This window comes from Dama dama, chromosome 32 (genome assembly GCF_033118175.1).
Source record: "Dama dama isolate Ldn47 chromosome 32, ASM3311817v1, whole genome shotgun sequence".
NCBI classification, from domain to species: Eukaryota; Metazoa; Chordata; class Mammalia; order Artiodactyla; family Cervidae; genus Dama; species Dama dama.
The window spans coordinates 13,043,648-13,069,880 of NC_083712.1; the positions used below are offsets into that span (position 1 = coordinate 13,043,648).

At 45.8% G+C, this 26,233-nt stretch overlaps 1 protein-coding gene across 10 annotated transcripts in view; it reads left to right on the forward strand.

The window, feature by feature from the left end:
- MCPH1 (microcephalin 1) overlaps nucleotides 1–26,233 on the forward strand; it is a 220,314-nt gene that overhangs the window by 39,432 nt on the left and 154,649 nt on the right. For 9 of the 10 annotated variants that reach the window (XM_061134656.1, XM_061134654.1, XM_061134657.1 and 6 more), the window contains 2 exons: nucleotides 1,743–1,849; nucleotides 26,051–26,088. In XM_061134656.1, coding sequence (XP_060990639.1) covers nucleotides 1,743–1,849; nucleotides 26,051–26,088 — 145 coding nt within the window. Of the gene's footprint in view, nucleotides 1–1,742; nucleotides 1,850–2,708; nucleotides 3,667–26,050; nucleotides 26,089–26,233 lie in introns of those variants that run through there. The other variant, XM_061134655.1, reaches the window with a different exon arrangement.

Below are 26,233 nucleotides of genomic sequence, written 5' to 3' on the forward strand. Positions count from 1 at the left end.
TCGGAGGCATTCACGGTAGACGTCCACTAGTGCTGGGTTTATCAAGCCTCATCTCAGCTGGGAGGTCTTCGTAAGAAGCATAAAATGAGGAACTTCAGTGATGGATGACTTGCTGAGCTGGGGTGAGATCACCTTTGAGGTGATGACAGCCCACTCGAGGAGCAAACAGCAAGGGTCTCCAGGAGGTGGGGGAGCCAGGACGCTGGGGGTCGGCATCTGCTCACCGAACTGCGGCAAGGAAATAGGATCGACCTGGTCTCTCCTTTTCTGGGCCCTTTCAGCTACTTGCAGTTCACTGATGACATCCTTAAAGAAAGCATTAGTCAACGACTGAAGCTCTCTGTGAACTGATACTTTAACGTAACCACAGATATTGTTTGCTGATACCAGTCTGTGACTGACTGCATGATTGTGAAAACATGTCATTAGCAATGTTTGTCTTAGGTGTTAAGCAGCAATAATGTGTATTCTGGATCTTTGTCTACAAAACACTTTGTTGTTATTATTTAGTCACTAAGTCATATCTGACTCTGTGACCCCAGGGACTGTAGCCCGTCAGGCTCATCCGTCCACGGGATTTTCCAGGCAAGAATACTGCAGTGGGTTGCCATTTCCTTCTAAGGATAGGGCAGTATCTGTGTGTCTAAACATCTTCCGTGGGCAGCTCCTGCATGTAGATACCTTGTTGACAAGTGCGTCGGCGTCCAAGGGCGATGGTGTTGTAGGCAGGCCTTGGCTGGGCCCCGAGTGTCGCCCGAGGCTGCCGTGTGCCCTTCATGTCGAGAGTACCCTTTACTACCCTACTGAAGGCGTCTACGTGGTGGCTGGTCCGCTGAGTGCTTCAGAGTGTAAAGCCACACAGCAGGCAGGGCAGAGAGAATGAGATCAAGGAGCAGGATACGATGCTGCAGCTGTCGGTGAAGCATCTCAGTTAAATAACTCACACTCCACGTTGGCTGCTTAGGGTTTCTACACCATTTAGCATCTGATGAAGCCTCATTTGATGTGACGAATATGTTCCTTTTGGCTTATGTGTTTTCAGGACACGAGTTTGGTCTGAGGTGGAAGTTTGTGGGGCATAAAATCACCATCTCTCGTTTATATAGATTGTAACCTGAAACTTCGTACCAAAGGCTGTTTTCTAGAGTAACTCAGACTTGCCCCAGAGCTAACATTTATTTCCTCTAATACAGGACTGCCTTCTCTGAGAAGCTGGTTTCTGATGATTAGATCAAAACTTAAGAATCAGTTTGAATAATACATAAAGTTTAGGCATCTTTTAAAAAAAATTATTTATTTGACTGTGCGGGGTCTCAGTTGTGGCATGAGAACGCTTAGTTGGAGCACCTGGGATCCGGTTGCCCAAGACGGGTGGTACACGGCCCCGCGCTGGGAGCCGGGTGTTTTAGCCCCCGGGCGTCTTAGCCCCTGGGGGCATCCCGGTGCGTCATCAGGCCACCAGCTGGACAGACGGGGTCCTGTGGAACTAGTGTTGTCACGTGACAGGCACGGTGGTTTCTGACCCTTGAGTTATGAATTCCTTGAGATATTGGAACATATTCAACGGAATGTTATAAGTAGACCTCAAAGAGCAAGCAGTACACAATGTTTATTGTCAAAAACTATGGTTTCCTGTTGCCAGAATAAGTGAATTAATTTTAAAAAGTTTACTCGGCCTAAGTTGCATTAGTATTTCAGGCCACAGAAACTTGTAACTAATCTTCAGTCCGCTTGGGTTTTAGGTGTGAAAAGCGGAGCAAGACACAGTGTTGTGGCCGGCTCGCAGAAAGGCTGCCAGGACCTCTGCAGACCGCGGGAGGAGTCCAGGAAGAGGGGGAGAGGCCAGAAGGTCAGTGTGTGCAAACATCGTTTCAGGCTTTCCGCTGCTGCCCATGCCGTGCTGTTCTGCCCTGGGTTAATGCTACATAAACTGCTCCGTCCAGCTTGCGTTTGATTTTTAAAAAGTTAATTATGGGTGGATGTTGGGAAACTCTGACAGTAAAACCAAGAGCACTGCTTACATTCAGGACAGAGTTACTACTGGTGGAGCCAACCTCCTCATGCCCCTTTGCCAGGGCATTTCTCGCTTGTAAAAATGCCACCAGCCTCCCTGGAGCAGAGAGCATTGGCTGAGCCAGCAATTGTTGTTCTGTAATCCGAGTAAACAGCCACTAGGTAGGAGGTGAAGAACCCGGCCATCTGGGATTTGTGAGGTGATCGCGGCCTGACCCAAAGCCCTTGGAGGGAAAGGTTTTGCTGCTGCGACTCCGTGTGCAGCCTGCTCTGTCTGTCTGTCTCCCCGCTCCGCTCTCTCTCCCTCTCTCTGTCCCCACTCCTCTCTCTCTCTCCCTCCTCTCCCCCCTCCTCTCTCTCCCCCTCCTCTCCCCCTCCCCCTCCCCACTGTCTCAGGGCGGCTCTGAGGCTCCCGCGGGCCCCACTCCTCTCTCTCTCCCCTCCTCTCTCTCCCTCTCTCCCCTCTTCTCTCTCTCCCCCTTCATCTCTCTCTCTCCCCCTCCTCTCTCTCTCCCCTCTCCCCTCCCCACTGTCTCAGGGCGGCTCTGAGGCTCCCGGGGCCCCACTCCGGGAGGACTTACACTGGCTGCTCTTCACCACGCGCTCTCACAGCCGAGCTCTTGGATTAGCCCTCGTGTCCTGTCCACGTTGTTACCAGGCCCACAAACTCTCATAGAGTGAAACCCGAAATCCAGGTGACAGCTGTGGTGATGAACATGGAGCAGTCGGGAAGGAGGCAGTTTTTAGGGGCAGACAGATTCGCAGGGAAAGAAACGCCGAGCCCTCCAGCACGTGTGAAGCCCCCGGGCCGCCGGCTGCCGTGTCATGACCGTGGGGACCGCCCTGAGCCTGGCGCAGCTTGCAGACCTGCCTGGAGCGGCCGCCCCGTCCCCGTGCCCGGTGTGAGCCGGTGGCCCCCGGCCGCGTCCAGGATGGGTTTCCGTGCCCCAGCCTTCTTCCTCCGTGCCACGTGGCCACTTAGCCTTTCTCCTTTGGGAAAAGGAAGGGCAGAGCCGGGCCAGCACTCATGCCTCTGCCGCCTGTCAAATGCGCACTCTGTCCTGCCCTGCTCCTTCCCGTGGGTCCAGTCCACCCTGCAGGGGACGGGCCCCTGCTGGTTTGCGGGAACCACACTCCTCGTCTGTCTCACCCCGCTTACCCTCTGGGAACCATGTTTTATGTTCATCAGTCTGCGTTTTGTAAATAAATTCATTTGCATCGTATTTTAGATTCCACAGATAAGTGATATGCTATGGTATTTGTCTTTTTCTGTTTGACTGACTTCACTCGGTATGATTATCTCCAGGTCCGTCCATGCTTCTGCAAAATGGCATTGTTTCATTCTTTTTTATGGCTGAGTATTACGTTTACATACACACACTCACACCACACGTCTTTATTCATTCAGTCCCTGAGTTGGGAAGATCCCCTGGAAGAGAAAATGGTAACCAGCTCCAGTATTCTTGCAGGAAGGATCCCTTGGACAGAGGAGCCTGCTGGGCTACAGTCCATGGGGTCGCAAAGAGTGGGACACGACTGAGCGGCTAAGCACAACGCGTGATACACACATGCACACGCACACACCATTCGACTTCTTTACCCGCTCCCCTGTCGTGACATGCAGGTCGCTGCCACGTCCTGGCTGTTGTAAACAGCACTGCAGTGAGCACTGGGGTGCATGTATCTTTGCAAATTAGGATTTTCTCTGAATATTTGCCCAGAAGTGGTTACTTTATTTTTAGTTTTTGAGGAACCTCAGTACTGTTCTCCAGAGTGGCTGCACAAGTTTACCTTCCCACCAGCAGTATGGAGGGTTCCCTTTTCTCCACACCCTCTCCAGCATTTATTGTCTGTAGACCTTTTGATGATGGCCATCCTGGCAGATATGAGGTGGTAACTCCTCGTGGTTTTGATTCACGTTTCTCTAGTAATGAGTGATGTTGAGTCTCTTTTCGTGTGCCTCTTGACCACCTGGATGTCTTCTCTGAGACGTGTCTGTTTGGGTCTGATGCCCCTGGAGGACTCTATAAGTGATAGGACTCTCAGGTTCCGCCTGGGACCTTGTGAGTTGGGGTTTCCTGTGAAAGCCCCCATCCAGTATAGTCTCCCGCCTCAGGAAGGAACCTGGCTCCCAGCACAGAGGGTTCACCTTGCCTTCCTCAGGGCAGAGGACACAGCCCGGATTTCCTGCCTTCCTCAGACCTTTGTCCTGATCCATTACTCTTGTCCTCATTCACTGCACAGCCTTTTCTCTAATGAATCGAGAGCTTGTCATGCCTGAGGGCAGTGGCCCCCTGCTTTGTCCCATGTCAGGGATCTGAAGTTGTTGGGGTACCTGACTCACACCCCTAGACATCCTGATGTCTTTAATATGGGGTGCATCTTGGGCCCTAGAATTCTTAAAGATTCCTCCAGACCTAGTTCTAATATGAAACAGAGTTTGGAACCACTTTTATGCCTTAGGGACTATGTCTAGTGTAGTTGAAACAAGCAATTTATCTTGGAAGAAGTTCTATTTGTTTCTGAACTCTTCTCATATAAACTGATTTTATTCTTTAGACTTTTAAAAAACAAGGACAAAAACAAAATCCTGATTTTATTTGCTTAATGGCTAAGTATTTTAGAAGTGTGAATTTAGTTAGCAATATAGAGATGAATGGTCATGGCTTATCACTGTACAGGTTAAAATGAAGAGCAATAACAGCTTTTTTAAAATGCAATTTAAAATTTTAAAGATACAGTTTCCTGGCAGTTTTTGAGATCTTTGATTATTAGTGTAGGGAGCAGTGTTTATATTGGTATCTTATGTAATAGCAAGTCAGCAAAATCACTAAGTTTAATTGCCTGGTGTTAAAAGTTTACTGTGGAGTGACACAAGAGTTGTATTGGTGAATTAAATACAGGTCTCGGATCTGTGACTTACCAATGAAATGTTAGTCTTGAAGGTTATGGTAGTGTCCAATCATTTCTGTTTTCCCCCACCAAAACTGAGGTCTTACCTGCTTGTTTTCATTCTTTATTAGATTTCAAGACAATCTGTGTTAAACTGAAATTTCAGACTTTTTAACATAGTCATGTTTTTATGTATAAATATATATCTAAGGGAGTAGATTCCATCAAGCGCAACAATTGTTGACCATTTTTAAAAAAAAAAATCTTGCAACTGGATTTAACGTTGAATAAAGCAGCTTCCTTCGTAGCTCAGTTGGTAAAGAGTCTGTCTGCAATGCAGGAGACCCAGGTTCCATTCTTCAGTCAGGAAGATCTCCTGGAGAAGGAAATGGCAACCCACTCCAGTATTCTTGCCTGGAGAATCCCATGGACGGAGGAACCTGGCAGACGACAGTCCATGGGGTCGCAAGAGTTGGACACGACTTAGTGACTAAACCACAAAGCAGCTTTACAGGAAATATCTTTCATCTGCTAATGCCTCTACTGGAACAGAGAATTCTCATGTGTAGAATATGGGGTCGTATTTTTGTGTTTCCACATGAGAGCTAGCATCCATACTGTTTCTGTAGTTATGAAAATGGTTTAAAACACATGTGTCTCGGGACCCTGATGATCTTTTTTAATCTTAAACTTGAGGTGACACCTGCAGGTAAAGTAACATCCTTTCTGGGCAGCCCTACAGAGCAAGCCTGTGAGGAGGATATAATGGGGTGGAAATTGGGGAGCCTGTGTGTAGGGGTCCCAGTGTGTAGGGGTCCCAGCCTGGTTAGGGGAGTAGCCTGGAAAGGATGTGGTGCACCCAGCAGTCCAGGCGGATGCCTCTCGACCTCGGTTGCTTCTGTTGTCAGCCTGCGCCGAGGTCACGAACTTGCAGTCTTCCCTCTGCTTTGGAGAATTCTCATTTCTCTTTCTTTTACTTCTGGGGATTCTCTCCATGTGTTACCTGAGCCTTCAGTATCCCATGCCTCATGATTTTTCTGTATTTGTATATATCTTTCCTTTTTCATCTCCTTATTTTGTCCTGGGTATCTTCTTTTACTCTTCCCCCTATATAGGTCTGTTTTTATTGTTGTTCAGTCACTAAGTCGTGTCTGACTCTTTGCGACCCCATGGACTGTAGCATGCCAGATTTCCCTGTTCTTTCTGTATCTCCCCGACTTTGCACAAGCTCTTGTCATTGAGTCGTGACACCATCCAACAATCTCATCCTCTGTCACCCCCTTCTTCTCCTGCCATCAGTCTTTCCCAGCATCAGTGTCTTTTCCAGTTGGCTCTTTGCATCAGGTGACCAGAGTATCAGACCTTCAGTATCAATCCTTCCAATGAATATTCAGGATTGATTTCCTTTAGGACTGACTGGTTTGATCTCCTTGCAGTCCAAGGGACTGTCAAGAGTCTTCTCCAGCATCATAGTTCGAAAACATCAATTCTTTGATGCTCAGTCTTCTTTAGGGTCCAACTTTCACATTTGCCAACAAAGGTCCATCTGGTCAAAGCTGTGGTTTTTCCACTAGTCATGTATGGATGGGAGAAGGCAATGGCACCCCACTCCAGTACTCTTGCCTGGAAAATCCCATGGATGGAGGAGCCTGGTAGGCTGCGGTCCATGGGGTCGCTAAGAGTAGGACACAACTGAGCGACTTCACTTTCACTTTTCACTTTCGTGCTTTGGAGAAGGAAATGGCAATCCACTCCAGTGTTCTTGCCTGGAGAATCCCAGGGACGGGGGAGGCTGGTGGGCTGCCGTCAGTGGGTTCACACAGAGTCGGACATGACTAAAGGAACTTAGCAGCAGCAGCAGCATGTATGGACGTGAAAGTGAAAGTCTCCCAGTTGTGTCCGACTCTTTGCAACCTCATGCACTGGGAATTCTCCAGGCCAGAATACTGGAATGTGTAGCTTTTCCCTTCTCCAGGGGATCTTCCCAACCCATGGGTCAAACCCAGGTCTCTGTATTGTAGGCAGATTCTTTACCAGCTGAGCTGCATAGAAAACGTGGATATGAGAGAAGAACTATAAAGAAAGCTGAGCGCCGAAGAATTGATGCTTTTGAACTGTGGTTTTGGAGAAGACTCTTGAGAGTCCCTTGGACTACAAGGAAATCCAACCAGTCCATCCTAAAGGAAATCAGTCCTGAATATTCATTGGAAGGACTGATGCTGAAGTTGGAACTCCAATCCTTTGGCCTCCTGATGCAAAGAACTGATTCATTGGCAAAGACCCTGATGCTGGGAAAGATTGAAGGAGGGAGGAGAAGGAGACGATAGAGGATGAGTTTGTTGGATGGCATCACTGACTCAACAGACAAAGAGTTTGAGCAACTCTGGGAGTTGGCGATGGACAGGGAGGCCTGGCTTGCTGCAGTCCATGGGGTTGCAAAGAGTCAGACATGACTGAGTGACTGAACTGAACTGAACTCACATTAGTACATGACTAGTGGAAGAACCGTAGAAGGCCATGGCACCCCACTCCAGTACTCTTGCCTGGAAAATCCCATGGACGGAGGAGCCTAGTAGGCTGCAGTCCATGGGGTCACGAAGAGTCAGACACGACTGAGCGTCTTCCCTTTCACTTTTCACTTTCATGCATCGGAGAAGGAAATGGCAACCCACTCCAGTGTTCTTGCCTGGAGAATCCCAGGGACAGGGGAGCCTGGTGGGCTGCTGCCTGTGGGGTCGCACAGAGTCAGACACGACTGAAGTGACTTAGCAGCAGCAGCAGTGGAAGAACCATAACTTTGACTAAATGGACCTTTGTTGGCAAAGTGATGTCTCTGCTTTTTAATAGGCTGTCTAGATTTGTCAAAATTTTTCTTCCAAGGAGTAAACGTCTTTTAGTTTCGTGGCTGCAGTCACCATCCGCAGTGATTTTGGAGCCCAAAAAAAATACTCTGTCACTGCTTCCATTGTTTCCCATCTCTTTGCCATGAAGCAATGAGACCAGATGCCATGATCTTAGTTTTTTGAATGTTGAGATTTAAGCCAGCTGTTTTACTCTCCTTCTTCACCCTCACCAAGAGACTTTCTAGTTCCTCTTCACTTTTGCAATAGGGTGGTATCATCTGCTATCTGAGATTATTGATATTCCTCCTGGCAATCTTGATTCCAGACTTGTGCTTCATCCAGCCCAGCATTTCATATGATGTACTCTGCATATAAGTTAAATAAGCAGGGTGACAATATACAGCCTTGACTTACTCCTTTCCCAATTTGGAACCAGTCTGCTGTTCCATGTCCGGTTCTAACTGTTGCTTCTTGACCTGCGTACAGGTTTGTCAGGATACAGTTCACGTGGTCTGGTATTCCCATCTCTCTAAGAATTTTCCACAGTGTGTTGTGATCCACACAGTCAAAGGCTTTAATGTAAGTCAGTGAAGCAGAAGTAGATGTTCTTCTGGAACTCTCTTGCTTTTTGTATGATCCAGCAGATGTTGGCAATTTGATCTCTGGTTCCTCTGCCTTTTCTAAATCCAGCTTATACACCTGGAAGTTCTCAGTTCGTGTATTGTTGAAACCTAGCTTGAAGGATTTTGAGCATTTCTTTGCTAGCATGTGAAATGAGCACTGTTGTGCTATTCTTGGAGAAGGAAATGGCAGCCCACTCCAGTATTCTTGCCTAGAGAATCCCATGGACAGAGGAGCCTGGTGGGCTGCTGTCCATGGGGTCACACAGAAGCGGACGCGACTGAAAGACTTGGCATGAATGCATGCATTGGAGAAGGAAATGGCAACCCACTCCAGTGCTCTTGCCTGGAGAATCCCAGGGGCAGAGGAGCCTGGTGGGCTGCCGTCTTTGGGGTCGCACAGAGTCGGACACGACTGAAGTGCCTTAGCAGCAGCAGCAGCAGCAATGCTATGCTTATGATAAACCTATATATTAAGTTTTAAAACCTCTTTGTATTTTTTAGTTCTCATCACTCTATTTGGATTTTTTTTTAATTTCAGTGTTCTGCCAAAATTGTTTGTTTTTTACTTCTCTGTGCATAATCATATTCGTTTCCAAATCTAAGCCCAATAGCTGCATTTCTTGGCTTCTTTAGTTTCTGTCTTTATTATCTGTTGTTTCTCCTAGTTTTCTGCCATATGTTCTCTAATATGCTGTTTGTTTTTGGCCTATTTTCCTGCCAAGAGTTGAGGTGACCTGAGGTTGAGCTCCTCTGTCTGTGAGGTCAGCTGTCCCCATGGTTCACCTGCAGGCTTCTCTTCCTCCGTGACCTGCTGTCTTATCAGCGTGGCAGCATCTCCGTCAGTGCGTCTGTATCTAGTCCAGCTTGACTAATTGTTCACAGTGGGGAGGTTGTTCTGAACTACTTAGTCTGTCATTCCTGGACATAATGGGTGAATTTTAATAGCCATTAAAATTTTTTTTTCTCTCTAATTAGAGACGGGATAAATCCTTCTCTGAGAAAAGAACAACAAGAGACCAAGTCAGCAGAATTTTTAAGATGAACATTCAAGTCATTGGTTGCAAAAGACATGCTAACCATCTCTTAAAGAGTTGAAAACAGATACAACTCAATGAAGAATTACAAAATCTGAGAGCTATTATTTCCATTAGAGATTTTTTGGTTTAGTACTCACTTTTAATGGAAAAAGCTATCTTGTACATTGGTGGGAAAGTGTCTTTTTTAGACTTATTACTTTAAATATATGCTTATAAATTTGTTGAACCTTTTATTATTTTGAGACTCCAGTTGAGCAGTGCCATTACCTCCATTATCTTAGCTTATAATATGTGGGTCATTGGCAAGGAAATATATTTCTGCCGTCTTTTCAGAAGGACAAGCATGAAATGTTATGACAAATCTTAACCTGTGTTCTCTTTTGCTTGTTTAATATTGTCAAACATAGACCCTGATGAAGATAAATATAATGTTAATGCTAGTTATACAGTAAACGTATATGAATATGTGGGATTTTTTTTTCCTCCAAAGTATTTCTTCTGCTACTTCTGTTATTTTTGTTATTGTTGTTCAAGTATTATCAGCCTTAACACAGTTCTTCTTGTAAGTCATCAACTGGACAAGAAAACCCAGCTTCCCTAAGAGGGTCTGCTTTTAAGTCTTGCTTTGGAGCCCTCTGTACCAAGCAGGTCTGTCATGAGAGGGCGAACGCTGGGTCAGAGAGTAGGGAGTGTCTAACTGGCTTTCATCAGCTTGGAGACTTAGAGCGAAGTGAGGAGCCCAACAGTTAAAATTATACAGGTGCACTTATTACATTGTTGAGTCGCTAAGGTGTGTCTGAGTCTTTGCAACCCCAGGGACTGTAGCCCACCGGGCTCCTCTGTCTGTGAGATTTCCCAGGCTAGAACACTGGAGGAGTTTGCCATGCCTTCCTCCAGGGGATCTTCCCAAACCAGGGATTGAACCTGTGTATGTTGTGTCTCTGCATTGCCAGGTGGATTGTATAACCACTTTGCCGCATGGGAAGCCCACCCTTACGACAACAGTAGTTAAAAACAAAGAGAAGGAGGAAGACACTACATACCCGATCAAGTGCTTAAATTTCCACATCTCTCATGCTGAGTAGAAAACAAAGGCTGAGTAATGACTTGCATATGTTCCAGTAATTGCTTGTTCTCACATCTTTTATTAGCCTGTGCGCCTTCCGGGACACAAGCTTTCATCTTTTGATACTCTTCATAATATAGCATGACACACAAAATTGATGTTTTGTAAATATTTACTGAGTGAATAAAGGCTGCATGCATTTCCCTTCTGCTTTTTTGAGTTCGCATCTTACACTGTTCCTAGTGCTTTTAACCGTCACTCAGTGATGTCGTGTTCATCATAATCTATCTAGGAAAGAGGGCATCTGCGCCGTCTCAATGTAAGCCAGAGCTGATGCTTCCTGGAGCCTCCTCTCCTCCCACAGGCCCCTGAGTGAGCTCACCACTGTGCTGCTGGAGCCGCTGTTTATGAATGTGCTCTTAGCCTTTGCAGTGATCCAAGGACCCCGGCTGCCTGCCACAGATAGTGCACTTGGCTGGAAGCATGTAATCTTGTAGGCTGTTTTGTTCTGAAAGTTTGGCTTTCAACTTGAAAGAGCCGTTGACTCACCCAAATGACAGGTGATATTTATTTTGTTTCTTGACAGTTCTGCATGAGCATGCTGTTGTTACCCACTTAGGAGAACCACCACGCTTCCTGAAGGATGACCCCCTCTGTAAATATCCCCGTAAACAGCTGCCCATTGTTCAGACGCCCCCCACCCCCCAAGAGCAGTAAGATGGGGCCTGCCTCCCGTGGGGGCCTTGGCGGATAGTTTGAGGGAGCAGCTGGCCTGCAGGGACTGAGATTTCTGGCACCAGGATCTGTAGTTGCTTTGATGAGCCATTCCTGGCAAAGCGCACGCAGAGTTGGCAGTGGAAGGGGGCGGGCGGGTTGCTCGTTATGACAGGTGTCCAGTCTGCCAGTGGATGTGCCTCTGAGTCCATCCGAGAACCTCTGCTGCCGGGAGGTGTAACAAGTGCCTATGGCTCCGTCAGCCTGCTGTTGTGTTTTTTTTTCTTTTCGTGTATGAGAAAAAAATATTTATATAGGAAACATTAAAAAAGAACCTTCAAAGAGCACCACCTTTTCTTCACTGTTTTCTGTGTCTGCTGGCTGCTGTGTGCCGCGTTCTAAACACGTGCTTCAGAAAGCCTCAGGCGTGCGGGCCACTGGGCCGACGCTGAAGCCACTCTCGTGAGCCCCCGGCAGTCCTCTTGGGCCAGTAAAGGCAGAGGCCAGGGTAGAACACCCCCCCCCCAACCCCCACCAGAGGTCTGGAGGCAGAGGACACTGAGAGACCCCGTTAGCATCTGCCTCGGGCGTCCGGAGACTGGGCGGGTTCGAGATGCACGCTCCGATGTAGTCACAGCTGCTGGTTCCGAAGGTCTAGCTCACTAAATATGACATTTGGGGAATGTTAGCCAAAGGGATCGTAACCTTGGTAACCTGGCTTAGAAATATCAAATTAATCTGAGCTGTGCAAAACCTCAGAATAGTAACCAGCTGAAGTAGCAGTCTTTAATTCAACAAAATGGATTCTCTGGGAGTAAAGGAGCTGAAGAGAAGGAAAAGACATGCAACTCCGTGTCCCGCCCCTCCTTTTAAATACTTGTTTTTTTCTTTTTCCAGTGGCATTTAAAAAAATTTTATATATATATGTAAATATATTTGACCGGGCTGTGTGGCATGTGGGACCCTAGCCCCCAACCAGGGACTGAACCTGCACCCCCTGCACTGGAAGTGAAGAGGCCTCACCCACAGCATGCACGCCGCCAGCATGCACGCCGGCTCAGTGGTGTCTGGCTCTGTGACCCCACGGACTGTAGCCTGCCAGGCTCGTCTGTCCATGGGGTTCTCCAGCGAGAATACTGGAGTGGGTTGCTGTTCCCTCCCAGGGAATCCTCCCCACCAATGGACGGAACCTGTGTCTCTTAAACCTCCTGCATTGGCAGGGGGATTCTTCAGAACTCGTGCCACCGAGGGAACTCCCTAAATGCTTTCCTCACTGAGCAGCCGCTGTGCCAGGGGACTGTTCCCGCCTAATGTGATGACCCCCCGCCCCCACCCTATTCTCAGACAGTTAGATCCAAGCGCAGCTCCATCATTCCGTCTCTCTCCCCAGTTTGGAAACATGACTCACTTCTGCCCAGTGAGACGCGAAGGGAAGTCTTGCTGGGAGGTTTCTGGAAAGAGCCTCCTGTCCCTGGAGACGGCCCTGGGAAGACACCCACTCCTGCTCCTCTGCTCTGTTACGGCTGGCCGTGCCTCCCGGAAGGGGCCGCATGGGCCAAGGACCCTCCGGAGAGCGGCCCTGGAGAGGGCGGGGAGGGGCCTGCAGGCCCCAGTGCGGGTGGGAGCCGTCATCTGCACGTTGCTAAGGTGCCAGGACGTGCACACGTGGAGACGCACATGTGTGTCCACAAAGCTTGCGTCCACTTTACACATGGGTGGTTTTCCCAGCAGGTTTTTTCCCAGTCTTCTCTGGAGGAGCAGCGCTATCCTCTCTTGTCACAAGAAATTTATTGCTTCTCCTCTCCTTAAGTCTGCTCAACCCTCTCTGCTTGGTTTCAAAGTGACTGCTCTCCAAATAAATACTTACGAATATGAATTATTGGATATTACTAGTTTTAAAAAAAAGAAGTTAAAAACAGCATTATTCAGATGGGAAGGAGTTGAATAGAAGAGTGACAGATGAAGCCACAACTCAATCAATGAGGCATTATTACAGCCTCTTAGAAAATAAAGCTGGAGGCGTTTCACGCAGATTTTGGCACATGCCAAAATCTTTTGGGTGTGCGTTGGGGTTTAGTGAACGTATCAGCGGTGAGTCAGGATAACGTACAATGGCTGAGAATCGAGCAGGCTGCTCTGCAGGGGTTCTCGCTCTGCCCTGCCTTATCAGTGGATTTCAGTTTTTTAAAAACTTCTTTAAAGATACGCTGTTTTATTTTTCTGCGGAAATGTCTTCTGCTTTCTACTTCTGAATAAATCCACTAGTTGTAATCTAATTCTGTTCATTCTTTTAAAAAACACCAAAGGGAATTCCCTGGTGGTCCAGTGGTTAGGACTCGGTGCTTTAGCCGCCAAGGGCTTGGGTTCCACTCCTGTCCAGGGCACTGAGATCCCACAAGCCTCTCGATGCAGCCAAAGTAAACAAAGTAAAAATGTGAAGAGGCACCAAATCTTTCTCAGCATTGATCAGATTGGGGCTTTTTTCTTTCTTTATTTCTGAGTTTTGTTTTTTGTTTTTGTTTTTTTTACTGTGTCTCTCCAGCTCATCGGGTGAAGTTTTAGCACAGAGATGGGACAACAGATAGCAAACTAGGAATCCAAACCCAGGCTGAGGCTACAGTGTGAGCCCCGAGGTTCAGGGCCAGAGGGAACAAGGGTGTATCTTTGTCTCAGATATCCCATGAGGTTGCCTTCCCCCCCCCAAGTTTACCCTGCTTGTTTCCTAAAGGCCAGACTCTTTGAGTTTAGGGTATATTGAGAGTATATGGTGAAAGAACTCTGCCCTTCACAGGAGCTGAGCTGTCTGAGCAAGTTTCTTTCTCAGACTGCCCGCAGGGGCTGGGATCTGAAGCCGGTTCTTAGCTGCCTGCGGGTGGCGGCGGGACTGAAAGGCAGGCTCAGGCCGGCCACCCACCCTGGACGCCCTTCTCCCGCGGAATGCAGTGTGGGCTCAGATGCCTCACGTGTTCTGTGGGCCGTCGTCTGTTGTCCTCTGTCTGAGAGGGGCTGCACAGACAGAGGGGTCCCAGGTGGGGCCTGCGGGAGCCCCGTGGGGCCACCCTTGCCCAGCCCTCCCGTGCACACCCCTCCTCCTCTCTGGGACACTGGGCGGCCTGGGTCCACCTCCTGCCTCGCCTGGCCCCTCTTCTCCTCAGAGCCCGTTCCTGAGTGCAGAAGCGGTTATGGCAGTCCAGTCTGCGCAGGCTACTGGGACGGAACTCAGCAGATTAGACAGCTCATGAAGAGCATTCTGGAGGCTGAGGTCAAGGCCAGGCAGGTTCATGGTCAGGCGTGGCCACCTCCTGGTTCATGCATGGCCATCTTCTCACGGGGAGCTGGTATGGCAGACAGGAGAGGTGCAGGGGTCCCTTTTGTAAGGCTGCACCCTCGTGACCTAATCAGCCCCGAAGCCCTGCCTCCCGACATTGTCACCTTGGGGTTGGGATTCCAGCAGAGGAACTCTGGGGGACAGAGCCGTTCCCTTCTGAGGACTGTGCTCCTTGCAATTAGGGCTCCATGGTCTCTGGTCCCCAGCACACTCAGGGCCAGGAGTCGGGTGGAGGCTGACCCCTGGCACTTTGAACGTTTGATGCTAAGTTTGTTAGATAAAGCATCTTAGAATATCATGATATTTGTGTGTATGTGTTTTTTAACAAATTGGGTGTTGACGAATAACTCAGATGTTTCATTTTCTCTGTGCTTGTTTTTTTTTTCCTTTTACTATAAACAGTTCATCTTTATCCAACATATGAGTATCAAAATTGATACTGATGTTTTACTGACCAATAAAACTGATCATTTTATTATTGCTTTGTTTGAGAACATTTAGAAAGGTATTATATTTTTTTAGGGGGAAAAAAAAACCCTGAATGTTAAGAGTCGCTGTAATTCTCCTAATTAAAAAAACAGATTCACATAAGGAAAAAATACATGAAAAAGGACAGTTAAGTTACAAAAAGATTCACTTAAGAAAGTTAAAGATTTCTGCCCCAGCTTTCTGCAGTGAGGCCCAGCTTCAGAGCATTGATTTTATCATCAAATTAAAAGCCAAGGGATAATACTCTGAAGGACACATCTAGTGAGCTGCTTATTTTTAAAAAGCTGGGGTCTCTTATCCATAGATTGAGCTTTTTCTGAAGACACTTAAATGATGTAGCTGCCAAGGTCTAGATAATAGAAAATTCTCAGGTCTGAATTGAAGACATTTGTCCAGAATTAATGTTTTTTCCTATATGATTTGCTCACTTTTATGTTCTCTAGGGGGCTTCCCTGGTGGCTCAGATGGTAAAGAATCTGCCTGCAATATGGGAAACCCAGGTTTGATCCCTGGATTGGGAAGACCCCCTGGAGAAGGGAGTGGCTACCCACTCCAGTATCCTTGCCTGGACAATTCCATGGACAGAGGAGCCTAGTGGGCTACAGTTCATGGGGTCTCAAAGAGTCGGACACAACTGAGCAAATATTCTCTATAGTCAAAATTCATGCAAATACATGATTTTGGCAGTGCCCACATATCTAGGGTAGCTTATATTAGCAGTGATTGAAATCAATAATCTTGGCAAAGGTGTGGATTATCTCTTCACTTTTAATTGAAGGATAATTGCTTTACAGTATTTTGTTGGTTTCTGCCGTACATCAACGTGAATCAGCCTCTTTACCTTTTTTTTTTTTTTTTTAGGAAAAGTGTTTCCACTGTTTGCTTATGAAATGGTACCTAAACCCAAAACATTTAAAGAATGTTTTATTTTTAAAGCGTTTCTTTTTTGTCACTCTTAAAACAAGTATGTTTGTTTCATTTGACCTCCCTTTGATCTTATTAAAACAAAATCAACTAGACTATTTCCCAGATATTCACTTTGACCTGCCCTCCCCCAACTCATTGCTTTAGAACTTCCAGAAAGTGCTTTTGCTAAAATTAAGTACTGTGTTTCATATCTGCAAGCTCTTCCTTGCTGGTTAGTGAATTATTTCCTACGGTTATCTCTCCTTGTCGGCTTTGATCACCTTTTGGTGCTGCGTAGCTGTATTTGGACAAGTGTTTTCCTTTTAAGGAACAGTGTGCTGCTATGCTTTCTTTTTTTCATGAACAACAATGTTGAAAACATAGAAGTTTGTTTTTCTTCTTTCTGTCATGGGCGTTCTATAAGAGCAATGCTGGAAGGCTTACCTGCACAGATGTGAGCAGAGAAAGAGCAGGACGAGGACATTCTACACTAACGTACAGTAGGTAATGGGGTGAGAGTTTCCACTTCTCTTGAGGTTGTCCATGCACTGCAGTTTCACTGTATCTCCATTTCTGAGATCGTCACGCTTACAGCTACAGTGTTAAGATACACGCCCTATGTTTATGTTTCTTCTCACGTCTGATGAATCCAGTTAAGCCCAGGGATGAGCCGTGAATACAGGTAAACTTTCTGGGTCTCCAAGCTGTGTCTCACCAGCGTCAGTGCAGGAAGACAGCAGAGGTTGTACCTTGAACCACTGGCTGCCTTGTTAACTTAGCATCACAAGCTACTGCAGACAATGAAAGAGTTCTTGTGTCCTCTCAAAAATAAGGAGAAAATCAGTGGAGCCTCCATAGTGGCTTTACAAGCCACACTAGTGTAAACTACAGGGCGTCATTTCTACCGTCCTGTTCAGAATCAGGAAACGTCTTCCCTCTGTGAACTCAGACCATTTCCAAGCGACTTGTCTTACTCCTTCTCTAAAGGTCCCTTTATGAAGGAGCTTGCTGCAGTCTCGCACTTCTTTTTAAGCTCTACCGCCCTGGACCTCTTGTCTTGTGTTGACGAGAAACAGAGGATGTTCACTGCTGATTGCATAACCCTTCCCGCTCTGCTGAAGTGAGTGCTTCTTGGAGCGGCCCCGTGTTCTGAGCTGCTCTCTCTCCCTTTCTCCCAGATGGTCTCGCTCTTCCCCTCAGCTCGCTCACTCGCTCCCGCTCTCCAGTTCTCCATTGTCCACCAAGGTGCAAGGCTGCCTCACCCCCACGCCAAGGTTCCTTTATTCCACCTCCTGGTTTTTTTGAATCCCACGCTGCCATTGCGTCTTCATTGTTGCAGCCTTGGTGCCCATTCCATCTTCTCTCATCCAGGCTTTTTTTTTCCAATTGATTATTATATCATTTCACCTTCCTCCCAGTCTTGCCACAATTCTTCCCAAGACTTACTCTCTTCTGAATGTTGATCTCTGAAGTGACATCTTGGTAAATCCATACAAACTCCTCTCAGATTTCCGAAGGAGCCCCTTTCTGTCCCTCCCTTTGTATATTTGTCCTGTCTACACCATCCTGTCCCACCTTGCCTGCCAAACTCCTCATCCTCCAAGTCTGAACTGGGTCACATTTTCCTTCAAGATTTCCTGACCACCTTCCCCCTTCAGGCTGCCAGTTTTGTCTCCTTTGTAGTCTCGAATATACATATATCTGATGATACCTGTAATTTTTTTTTTTTTTTTGATACCTGTAATTTGACTGGATTATAACTTTATGTCAAAATGCTTTTCACCCTCTTTACAGTGGGAATCGTTGTTCTTTATATCCCTAGTGTCTGGTTTTGTGCTTGATAAATTAGTCTGACTTATTTAGTGTCTAATGACCAAATGAATATTAGTATCTGCATTCTTTTTAGGATAGGGTGATTCTGTTTCTATTAATTATTCAAGGATTTCCTCCTCTTTTCATCTTTTTATATTCAAAATTGACCTTAGAGGACAAATTTGACATTGGAAAATAAAACACTAAAGTAGAAGATCTAATGAGACAGTTGCTTCTTGGGTATTCACAGTGTTTCTCAGAACTCTGTTCCTAGACATTTAAAACAAACATGTAGTTGTTGTGACAGACAAAATGTACTGAAATTAGGGAGGTGGTTTTACTCAGACTATTACAATACGGAGCTCACTCTTTGACGGGGAAAGCTCCGGGGAAGGAGAATCCTGGGGCTTCACAGAGGATAAACAGGGGTGGCACGGAGGATCTTTGGGCGAGAAGATGTGAGCGCAGGCCGTCTTATCTGAGTTGATGGGGGGAGAGAGGTGGTGTGGGTGATGGAGAGCAGTGGTCCTTTGCAGTTAGCCTCTTCTTCAAACACGAGGGTGGCGGCTTCCCAGCCCGTGCAGCTTCGCAGGCGCACAGCGCTCAGGTTCCATGTTCTCGGTCCCAGAGAAAAGGATGCGGTTCCTCAGCAGACAACTCGGACGTGATGGTAAACCTTCTGAGTGAGGCAGAGCTGAATCTCATAGCCTCTGGGGAATCCTTGCTGATGCTGGTTCATCTGCCGTTGGCAAAGACTTGGTTGTTTTCGGGCCCTGAAGATTGGGCATTGTAAAAGAGGTGTTCCTAAAGTGAAAAGGAACAAACAAATTGACGGAGACAGTTGTACTGTATGCAGACTCGGGAGCCGAGCCTTCAGGACCCCTTGAAGGAGCGGCTCTCAGTTTTGTAGGACACCTGGTCAGCCGTCCTGAGGGTCTCCATCAGGGTTGCCCACGGGCATGGCCGCCTCTCACACTGAGGCATGGCCAGACGCTCCGGGGCCTGTGCAGAGAGGAGCCTGCCCACCTGGGCTCCTGTTGCGCAGCGGCACCCCCGGCTCCATCAGAGCCAGGGAGAAGGGTGCCCGCAAGGTCACCAGAGGCCAGACCGGGATCTGGGCTGCCTGGTGCTGGCTCCCGGTGGTGCCGAGACGTTGGTCTGGGGGACTGTAGGCGGGTGCTGAAGGAAACCAGAAACACTGGAGATTCAGTAAGGACTGGCAGTTTGGGCAAGGCAGTAGGACCTGGGCCAGGGTGCAGCTAAGGATGGAAACTGGTTTTTACTAGAGGAGAAGGAAGTCCAGTAAGTCTCTACCAGACAAAGCAGAGCTTTCGCATCCACCAGTTCCCTGCAGTGTCCACAGAGGTGCAGAGTCACTCAGTGAACATGGCTAAAATCCAAAGTCCTGGAATGGTGTTCGGTAAACACTGCGGAGTTTCCCATAGAAACGGAATTTTTTTCTGTAGTCCCTCCCCCAGTAATCAAAGAAAGATTATTTATGATCACAGAATTCGGCTGGTCTCATTAGCTGTGTTTAGATAGGTGCAGCAAGAATGGTAATTTACCACCTAGGCCTTAGGTTTGATTTGCGGGAAGTTTTCATAAGGAATCGTAGATTGTAACATTTAAAAGCCTCTTGGGTAAGGAAGCCAAGCCAAGAACCTGCTGGCAGGTTTCACCTGCAGTGCCTATAAATTTGGGCGAATTCCTTTCTTCTGAGGTCCCCACCGTCTGCTGTAGTTCCTGGGCCTGCTCAGAGTCACCTCCCTCACTCCGGGAACACTGTAAGCCAGGGACCAGGCTCGTCATAAATAAGCTACAAGGATATATTGCACAGCGCAGGGAATATAGCTAGTATTTTACAGTAACTTTAAGTGGAGTATAATCTATAAAATTTTTGAATCATTATTTTATAACTTGAAACTAACATAATATTGTAGATCAACTATACCCCAATTTAAGAAAGGAAAGTAAGGAAATCTGCCCCCCTCCCCCAGAAATTTTTTTAAAGTATTTTTTTCTTTTTTGGCACTGTTTAAAATACTGGGAGTTCAATTTCCATAATATTTGGGAATTTTAGGAATATTCGATTTGTAGGCACTTAAGCCAACAGCTTCTTTAGGAGATTTTAAAATCGCAATTGGTAACACCATCTCAAGATGCTTTTCTCAGGGTGAGGATGGCCTGTCTGGATTACAGGCATGGATGCGCGTGCGCGCGCGCGCACACACACACACAGAACAAACACAGAGCTTGTAATTTCAATTTTAAAATTTTACTCATAGCTAAAAATTTCTCTCATGGCATAAACATGGAAATCCAAACTTTAGTCCAGATATCTACTCCCTACTCCCTGGTGGCATGAAATTCTTAATAGTTTTGAGCTGAAAGTAGAAAAACAAGCAGAAAAAACTCTGTCATCTGTCAGGGAACAAAGATCTCTGTGGACCATCAACCCATTTGCAGAGATCACCAAATGGTCAGACTGTGAAACCAAAAGAAACGGGCACCAGAGTGAACACTCAGAAAGTCAGTAAACATCAAACCCTTACCATGGTATTGGTGGACTAGAGTCTGGACTCCAGGACACGATCTGGTCCCGATGCTGGGACCCTGAGTCCCCACTCAGGAAGGGTCCCGAGGACGCCTTCAGCCTGGGTTACCTGGGTGGGGAAGCGGGGCCAGTCCCGTGCAAGGCCCAGCCCCAGATCTGTGAAAACAAACACACAGTTGAGCCCATTCTCTTCAGACTGATGTAGCAGGATCATCGGGAGCCTTGCAGAGAAAAGGCTGTGGCCTGGGGCTCCAGAGGCAGGTGAGCTAGGGAGTGGGAGCCCTGGGGAGGCGGGAGGTGGGTGTTTCCGAGCCTCCGAGGAAGGGCGTGGGCCGTCCTGTCTCAGAGCAGCGGAGGGGAGCAAGGGCCCTTCTGCTGCGCTTCCCAAGAACTTGAAAGGGTGGGAAGAGTTCTTACCCAGCCTTCTAGGTTCCAGGGCACAGGGACCAGGTCACGTGCAAGTTTGTTTTGGAGAATCAACTTTTCATAGAATGGGAATGCATCTCACAGGACAGGGAGATTCAGGTCTCAGTCTTAAAGGACCGTTTCGTCTTTCAACACTGACTGTGGTTGGTTCAAATAAAGGTTAGCCGGTCTTTTTTTTTTGTCTTTTCCAATAATGTTAAATAAGATTTACTGATCCTTATTAGATTTGTGCACTGTGACTATCACCCTACATATAGACTTCACAGCCAGGGTGGAGCAGGATCAGGTTACCGTCATTGAGAGAGAAGAAAGCAGCTGAACTTTCTCCCCATTTTTATTACTTTCATTGAAAGGTGACATGTAGCAAAGGTTACGTAGATAAATGACCAAGTTAGGAAATGTATTCTCATGAAATCACATACTGTGAAGGTTATAGTTTACAAAACTGCCAGGATTAATATCTGCTTTCAGCAGAGTAATTAATCACTTGGCGCTGTGGGAGAACCTCATTGTCTGGTTTCTTAGATGAGCCGCATGAGGTAGGGAAAGGCCAAGTGGCCGTCAGATAGGAAGTCACAAACACGTGAGCTGCAAGAAGACGTACTGAATTGCAGGCTTCTGGGTCTCCTAGCATCTGATTGTTTCTTTTATGCTTCATATATTCTTTCTGTGTAATTGCCTGGTAGAAGGTATTTTCTGGTAGTGTTAGCATTCTAAGAGGAGGAAGAATACCTTGACTTCTGTGCACAGAGCTTTTATTCTGCTCAGCAGAGCATGCTGAATGCGTGCTGCGCTTCAAGGGCTGTAAGGGTAAATTGATACTTGACCCTCTGAGCTGTTTTTGCAGTGGTGGTTATATATGCCTTGCCAGTTCACAGAATGTTCACCTGAATAACAGTTAAAACTTTCTCTTATGAAGATTTTCAAATAGAGGAAAAGTGAAAGAATTGTCCACGTGTTCCCAAATCAAATTTGTGTTTTCCGCCCCCCCGCAGTGTAGTAGAGCCAGTTTACTGATAGGAGGTTGTGGTGAAGGAAAGTACAGTGTCTCTCGGGACTCAATAAGAATACGCTTGAAAGACCCTAGCTCCCCAAAAACCTTTCAGAGAAGGGTTTTTAATAACCCCTGGTTCCCACCTCACCCCATCCCCTGGCAAGTTGTTATTCTTTTTTTTTTTTTTAACACCAAAAACCTTTTGTATTGGAGTATAGCCAATTAACATTGTGATAGATTCAGGTGAACACAAAGGCTCAGCCAGACACACACAGGTGTCCATTCTCCCCCAAACCCCTCTCCTGTCCAGGCTGCCACGTAACACTAGCTGACTCCCCTGTGCTGTCCAGTAGGTCCTTGCTGCTTGTCCATTTTAAATATAGCAGAGTGTGCCTGACCTGCCCGAAGTCCCAGACTGTTCCTCCCTGCCCCGGAAGCCGTAAGTTCGTTTTTCAAGTCTGTGAGTCTCTTTCTGTTCTGTAAGGTCAGTTCTATAGTTTCTTTTTGGATTCCACATGTAAGTGATGTCATATGGATATTTCTCCTCCTCTGTCTGACTGACTTCACTCCATCTAACACTCTCTAGATTCATCTAGGTTGCTGCAAATGGCATGATTTCATTCTTTTTTAATGAAGCAGTATTATTCCACTGTATGTGTACCACGTCTGTATCCATTCCTCTGTCTGTGGACATTTAGGTTGCTTCCACGCCCTGGCTATTGTAAACAGTGCTCCAGTGAACATTGGGTTGCATGTATCTTTTCGCTGCAGCCCCCAGTAACTTCTGGTCTACTTGTGTCTCTACAAGCTTACTTTTTCTAGGTATTTTGTAAATAGAATTATACAGTATATATCCTTTTATATCTAGCTTTTTTTCCTCTTAGCATATTTTCAAGAGTCATCCATGTTGTATATATGAGAACTTCATTCATTTTTATGGATGAATAATATTCCATTGCATGTATATTCCAAATTTTATCTATCCTTTTATCTACTGATGGACATGGGTTGTTTTCACCTTTTGGCTCCTGTGAAAATTCACATATAAGTATATGAGTCCTTGTTTTTCTGTTCATTTTGATATATGCCAGGAGTAAGTTTGCTGGTCCTGTGGTAATTCTGTGTTTCACTTTTTGAGGGCCCACCAGATGTTTTCTACTGCGGCTGCATCATTTTATATTCCAGCCAGAAGGCATGAGGCTTCCAGCACAAACCATCATCAACACGTGCTGTTTGGTAGATTTTTGTTGTTGTAACCATCCTATAAAGTGGTATCTCATTAGGTCTGGTATCTCATTTGAATTTCCCAAATGGCTAGTGGTTTAGAGCGTATTTTGATGTGCTGTGGGCCATTTGCTTATTTTCTTTGGAGAAATGTCTGTTCAAGTTATTTGCCCATATTTAAAATGAGTTGTCCTTTTTTTGTTGAGTTGTAGGAGTTCTTATATATTCTGGATGTCAAAAGCTTGTCAAATGTATGATTAGCACACATTTTCTCCCATTTTTGGGGTTATCTTTTCACTCTTGATCGTGTTTTCTGATGCCAAAAAAAGTTGTTAATTTTGATGAAGTCCAATTTATTTAATTATCTTTTTTGCCTGTGCTTTTGGTGCCTTAATTTAAGGAACCAGTATCATGAATATTTTTCCCTATGTTTTCTTCCAAGAGTTTTATACCTTCTGCTCTCAAATTAGAGCCATTTTGAGTTAATTTTTTCCTATAGTGTAAGATAAAGATCCAGTTTTATTATTTCATATGTGGTTATCCAGTTCTCTCAGCATCATTTGTTGAAGAGACTGTATATGAACAATCTTGGCAACCTTGTCAAAAATAGTTGACCATAGATGTGAGGATTTATTTCCAGACTTTCAATTCAGTATTCACATCTATCCCTATGTAGTACTATACAGTTTGAGTACTGTAATTTTGTAGTAAATTTTGAAATCAAGAAGTGTGAGATCTCCATCTTGTGGTTCTTTTTCAAGATTGTTTTGGCTATTTGTGTTTCCTTGAAATTCCATATGGATTTTAGGATGGATTTTTCCATTTCTACAAAAATTGCCATTGGAATTTTTAGAGATTGCATTGAATCTGCAATGGCAAGTATTGTCATCAATAATATTAAGTCTTCCAATTCATATACACAGGCTGTCTTTCTGTTTATTTAGGTCATCTTTGATTTCTTTTAGCAATTAAAAAAATTTTCAGTGTAGAAGGCTTGTGTCATCTTTATTAAATTTATTCCTAATTATTTTATTCTTTTTGATGCTAATAAATGGAGTTGGTTTCTTAGTTTCTTTTTCTGATAGTTCATCACTAAGGTATAGAAATACAAATAAGTTTTGTGCTTTTTTTGTTTCCTGCAACTTTGCTAAATTTATTTGTCCTAATGTTTTTTTATGGCTTCTTCATAGAGTTTTCTGCCTGTAAGCTCTTCTCATCTGTGAAGAGAGAGAGTTTGATTTCTTCCTTTGCAATTTGAATGTCTTTTATTTCTTTTTCTTGCATAATTTCCTGAAAAAAAGAGTAGCTTAGTTTTGGACATGTCACATCTGAGATCCTTACTAGACCTCCAGATGCAGATGTCAGATAGGAGGAGAGTCTGAGTTCTGGCATCATGGAGTGGGTCTGAGCTAGAAATGTGAAGTTGGGGCTGTAGGCGTTTTGCTTCTGCAGAAAGCGCGTGAGGCCACGTGAGGGCTCACGGGGAGTGAGTGCAGGTAAGAAGGAGAAGCAGCCTGAGGTGCAGTCACGGAGAAGCCTGGTGATACAGAAGTCAGGAGAGCTTCCTCTGCCTGTCCCCCTCCATGCCTTCATTCTAGGAATGAGCGCGTCCCACCAATGACGTCCTACAGGCTGCTTCTGGATGGGTCCCCAGAAGAAAGTAAATGCCTTGGCATGACCTCCTGCAGGGTTTTACTTGGGGTTGGCCATGTCTCTGACTGTGTAGTCCTCATTCTAGGATGACACTGAAGCCAGAATCTTACTCCTGCATGAAGGCCTTGTCTCCAGGCTCAACCCAGGGAGCCGTGCTCACGTTCCACTCATATCCAGAACAGAGGAGAGCTGACAAAGGATGCTCTGGAGGGAAACTAAAAACACAGGATGGTGGGTGTCCATTGTTGGCTAGCTCATCTGCCATTCCTGAGGTCTTCCTCCGAGTATCTTTTTCACTCACCTTGTCTCTACCCTCACCGTCCCTCAGGGCACCCATGCGGCACAGAGGCCCTGAGTGCCCCGTGTGCCCCCTGGGTCCTCTGGGCGCCTCTGGCTCCTTCTCGTTCATTCATGGGCACATTCGGCTCTGGCTCCTTCTCATTCATTCATGGGCACATTCGGGGTGTTGCTCTGTGTGCCGTGACGGTTTCCAGGTTACATTGAGCAGCTGGTTCCATCTGAGGCCCATCACATGACCTGAACGAGTGTAAGAATAGTGTGCATTCACATTTGTTTTTTAAATAAAGAGAACGTTGAGGGGGACTTCCCTGGTGGTCCAGTGGTTAAGAATCTGCCTTTCAATTCAGGAAATGTAGGTTTGATCCCAGGTTGGTGAACTAACATCCCACATAACGTAGGGCAACTAAGCCCGCGTACCACAATGAAGACCCAGCACAGACAAAAGTAAATAAATAAAGGTATTTTTTTTTTTAACAAAAGAACATTTGCCCTAATATATATCGAATTATAAAACAATAGTCATTTCTAGTTGGTGGAACTACGGGGAAATTTATATGTCTAATTATATATTTCTAAAACATTTCTTTGCTAGCAGCATGCATAAGTAAAAATATTTTTAAATTTTTACTTTTAAAAAATTTGCAGTTCCAATTAATAGGAGATGCCAGTACTCAAATAAGCAGTTCCATTATCTGTCCTCTTATGTGGAAGGGATGAAAGAATCTGCTTGAGTCAGGTAGCAGAACCTTGAACATTACTGTGTACTTATATCTGAGACCAAGAATATGGTTGCCTAGAAGCCTCAGGAAAAATGGTTTCTAAGCCTGCAAAAAAAACGTCTCTCTTACCCTGTCCTTCCTTGGACGCGTATTAACAGTTTGGCACTTGTGGAGGCCCACTAGGCAACTGGTAGGATGAATTCTGGAGGGAAACTTTTTTTTCTCTTCCACCTCGTGTCCTGGATTATTTTGGATTGGTTTGGGGATAGTATCTGAGTTTCTATCTTTTGGGCTACTTTTTTTTTTTCCAGGAATATAAAGTTTTTTTCCTTTGATATATGCTTAAATGTTTACTTTTAAGTGATGTAACTTTTCAGAAAACAAAGTTTATTTCTGTGGGAAAAATATTTTTTATATTTTTGACTGTTTTTTGTTCCTTCTCTTTTGACATCCCTAGCCAACAAGAACATTAGTCATGACAAGCATGCCATCTGAGTAAGTACTCGTTGTTTTGATAACTTTCTCCTCGATATAAAGTTTGGACTTTTCGTTCATAAACTGTGCTGGGCACTCAGGCAGCCCTCACGTCTGTGCTGTGTCGGTGCTGCTCTCTATAATTAACACTGGAGTCAGAAGAGCG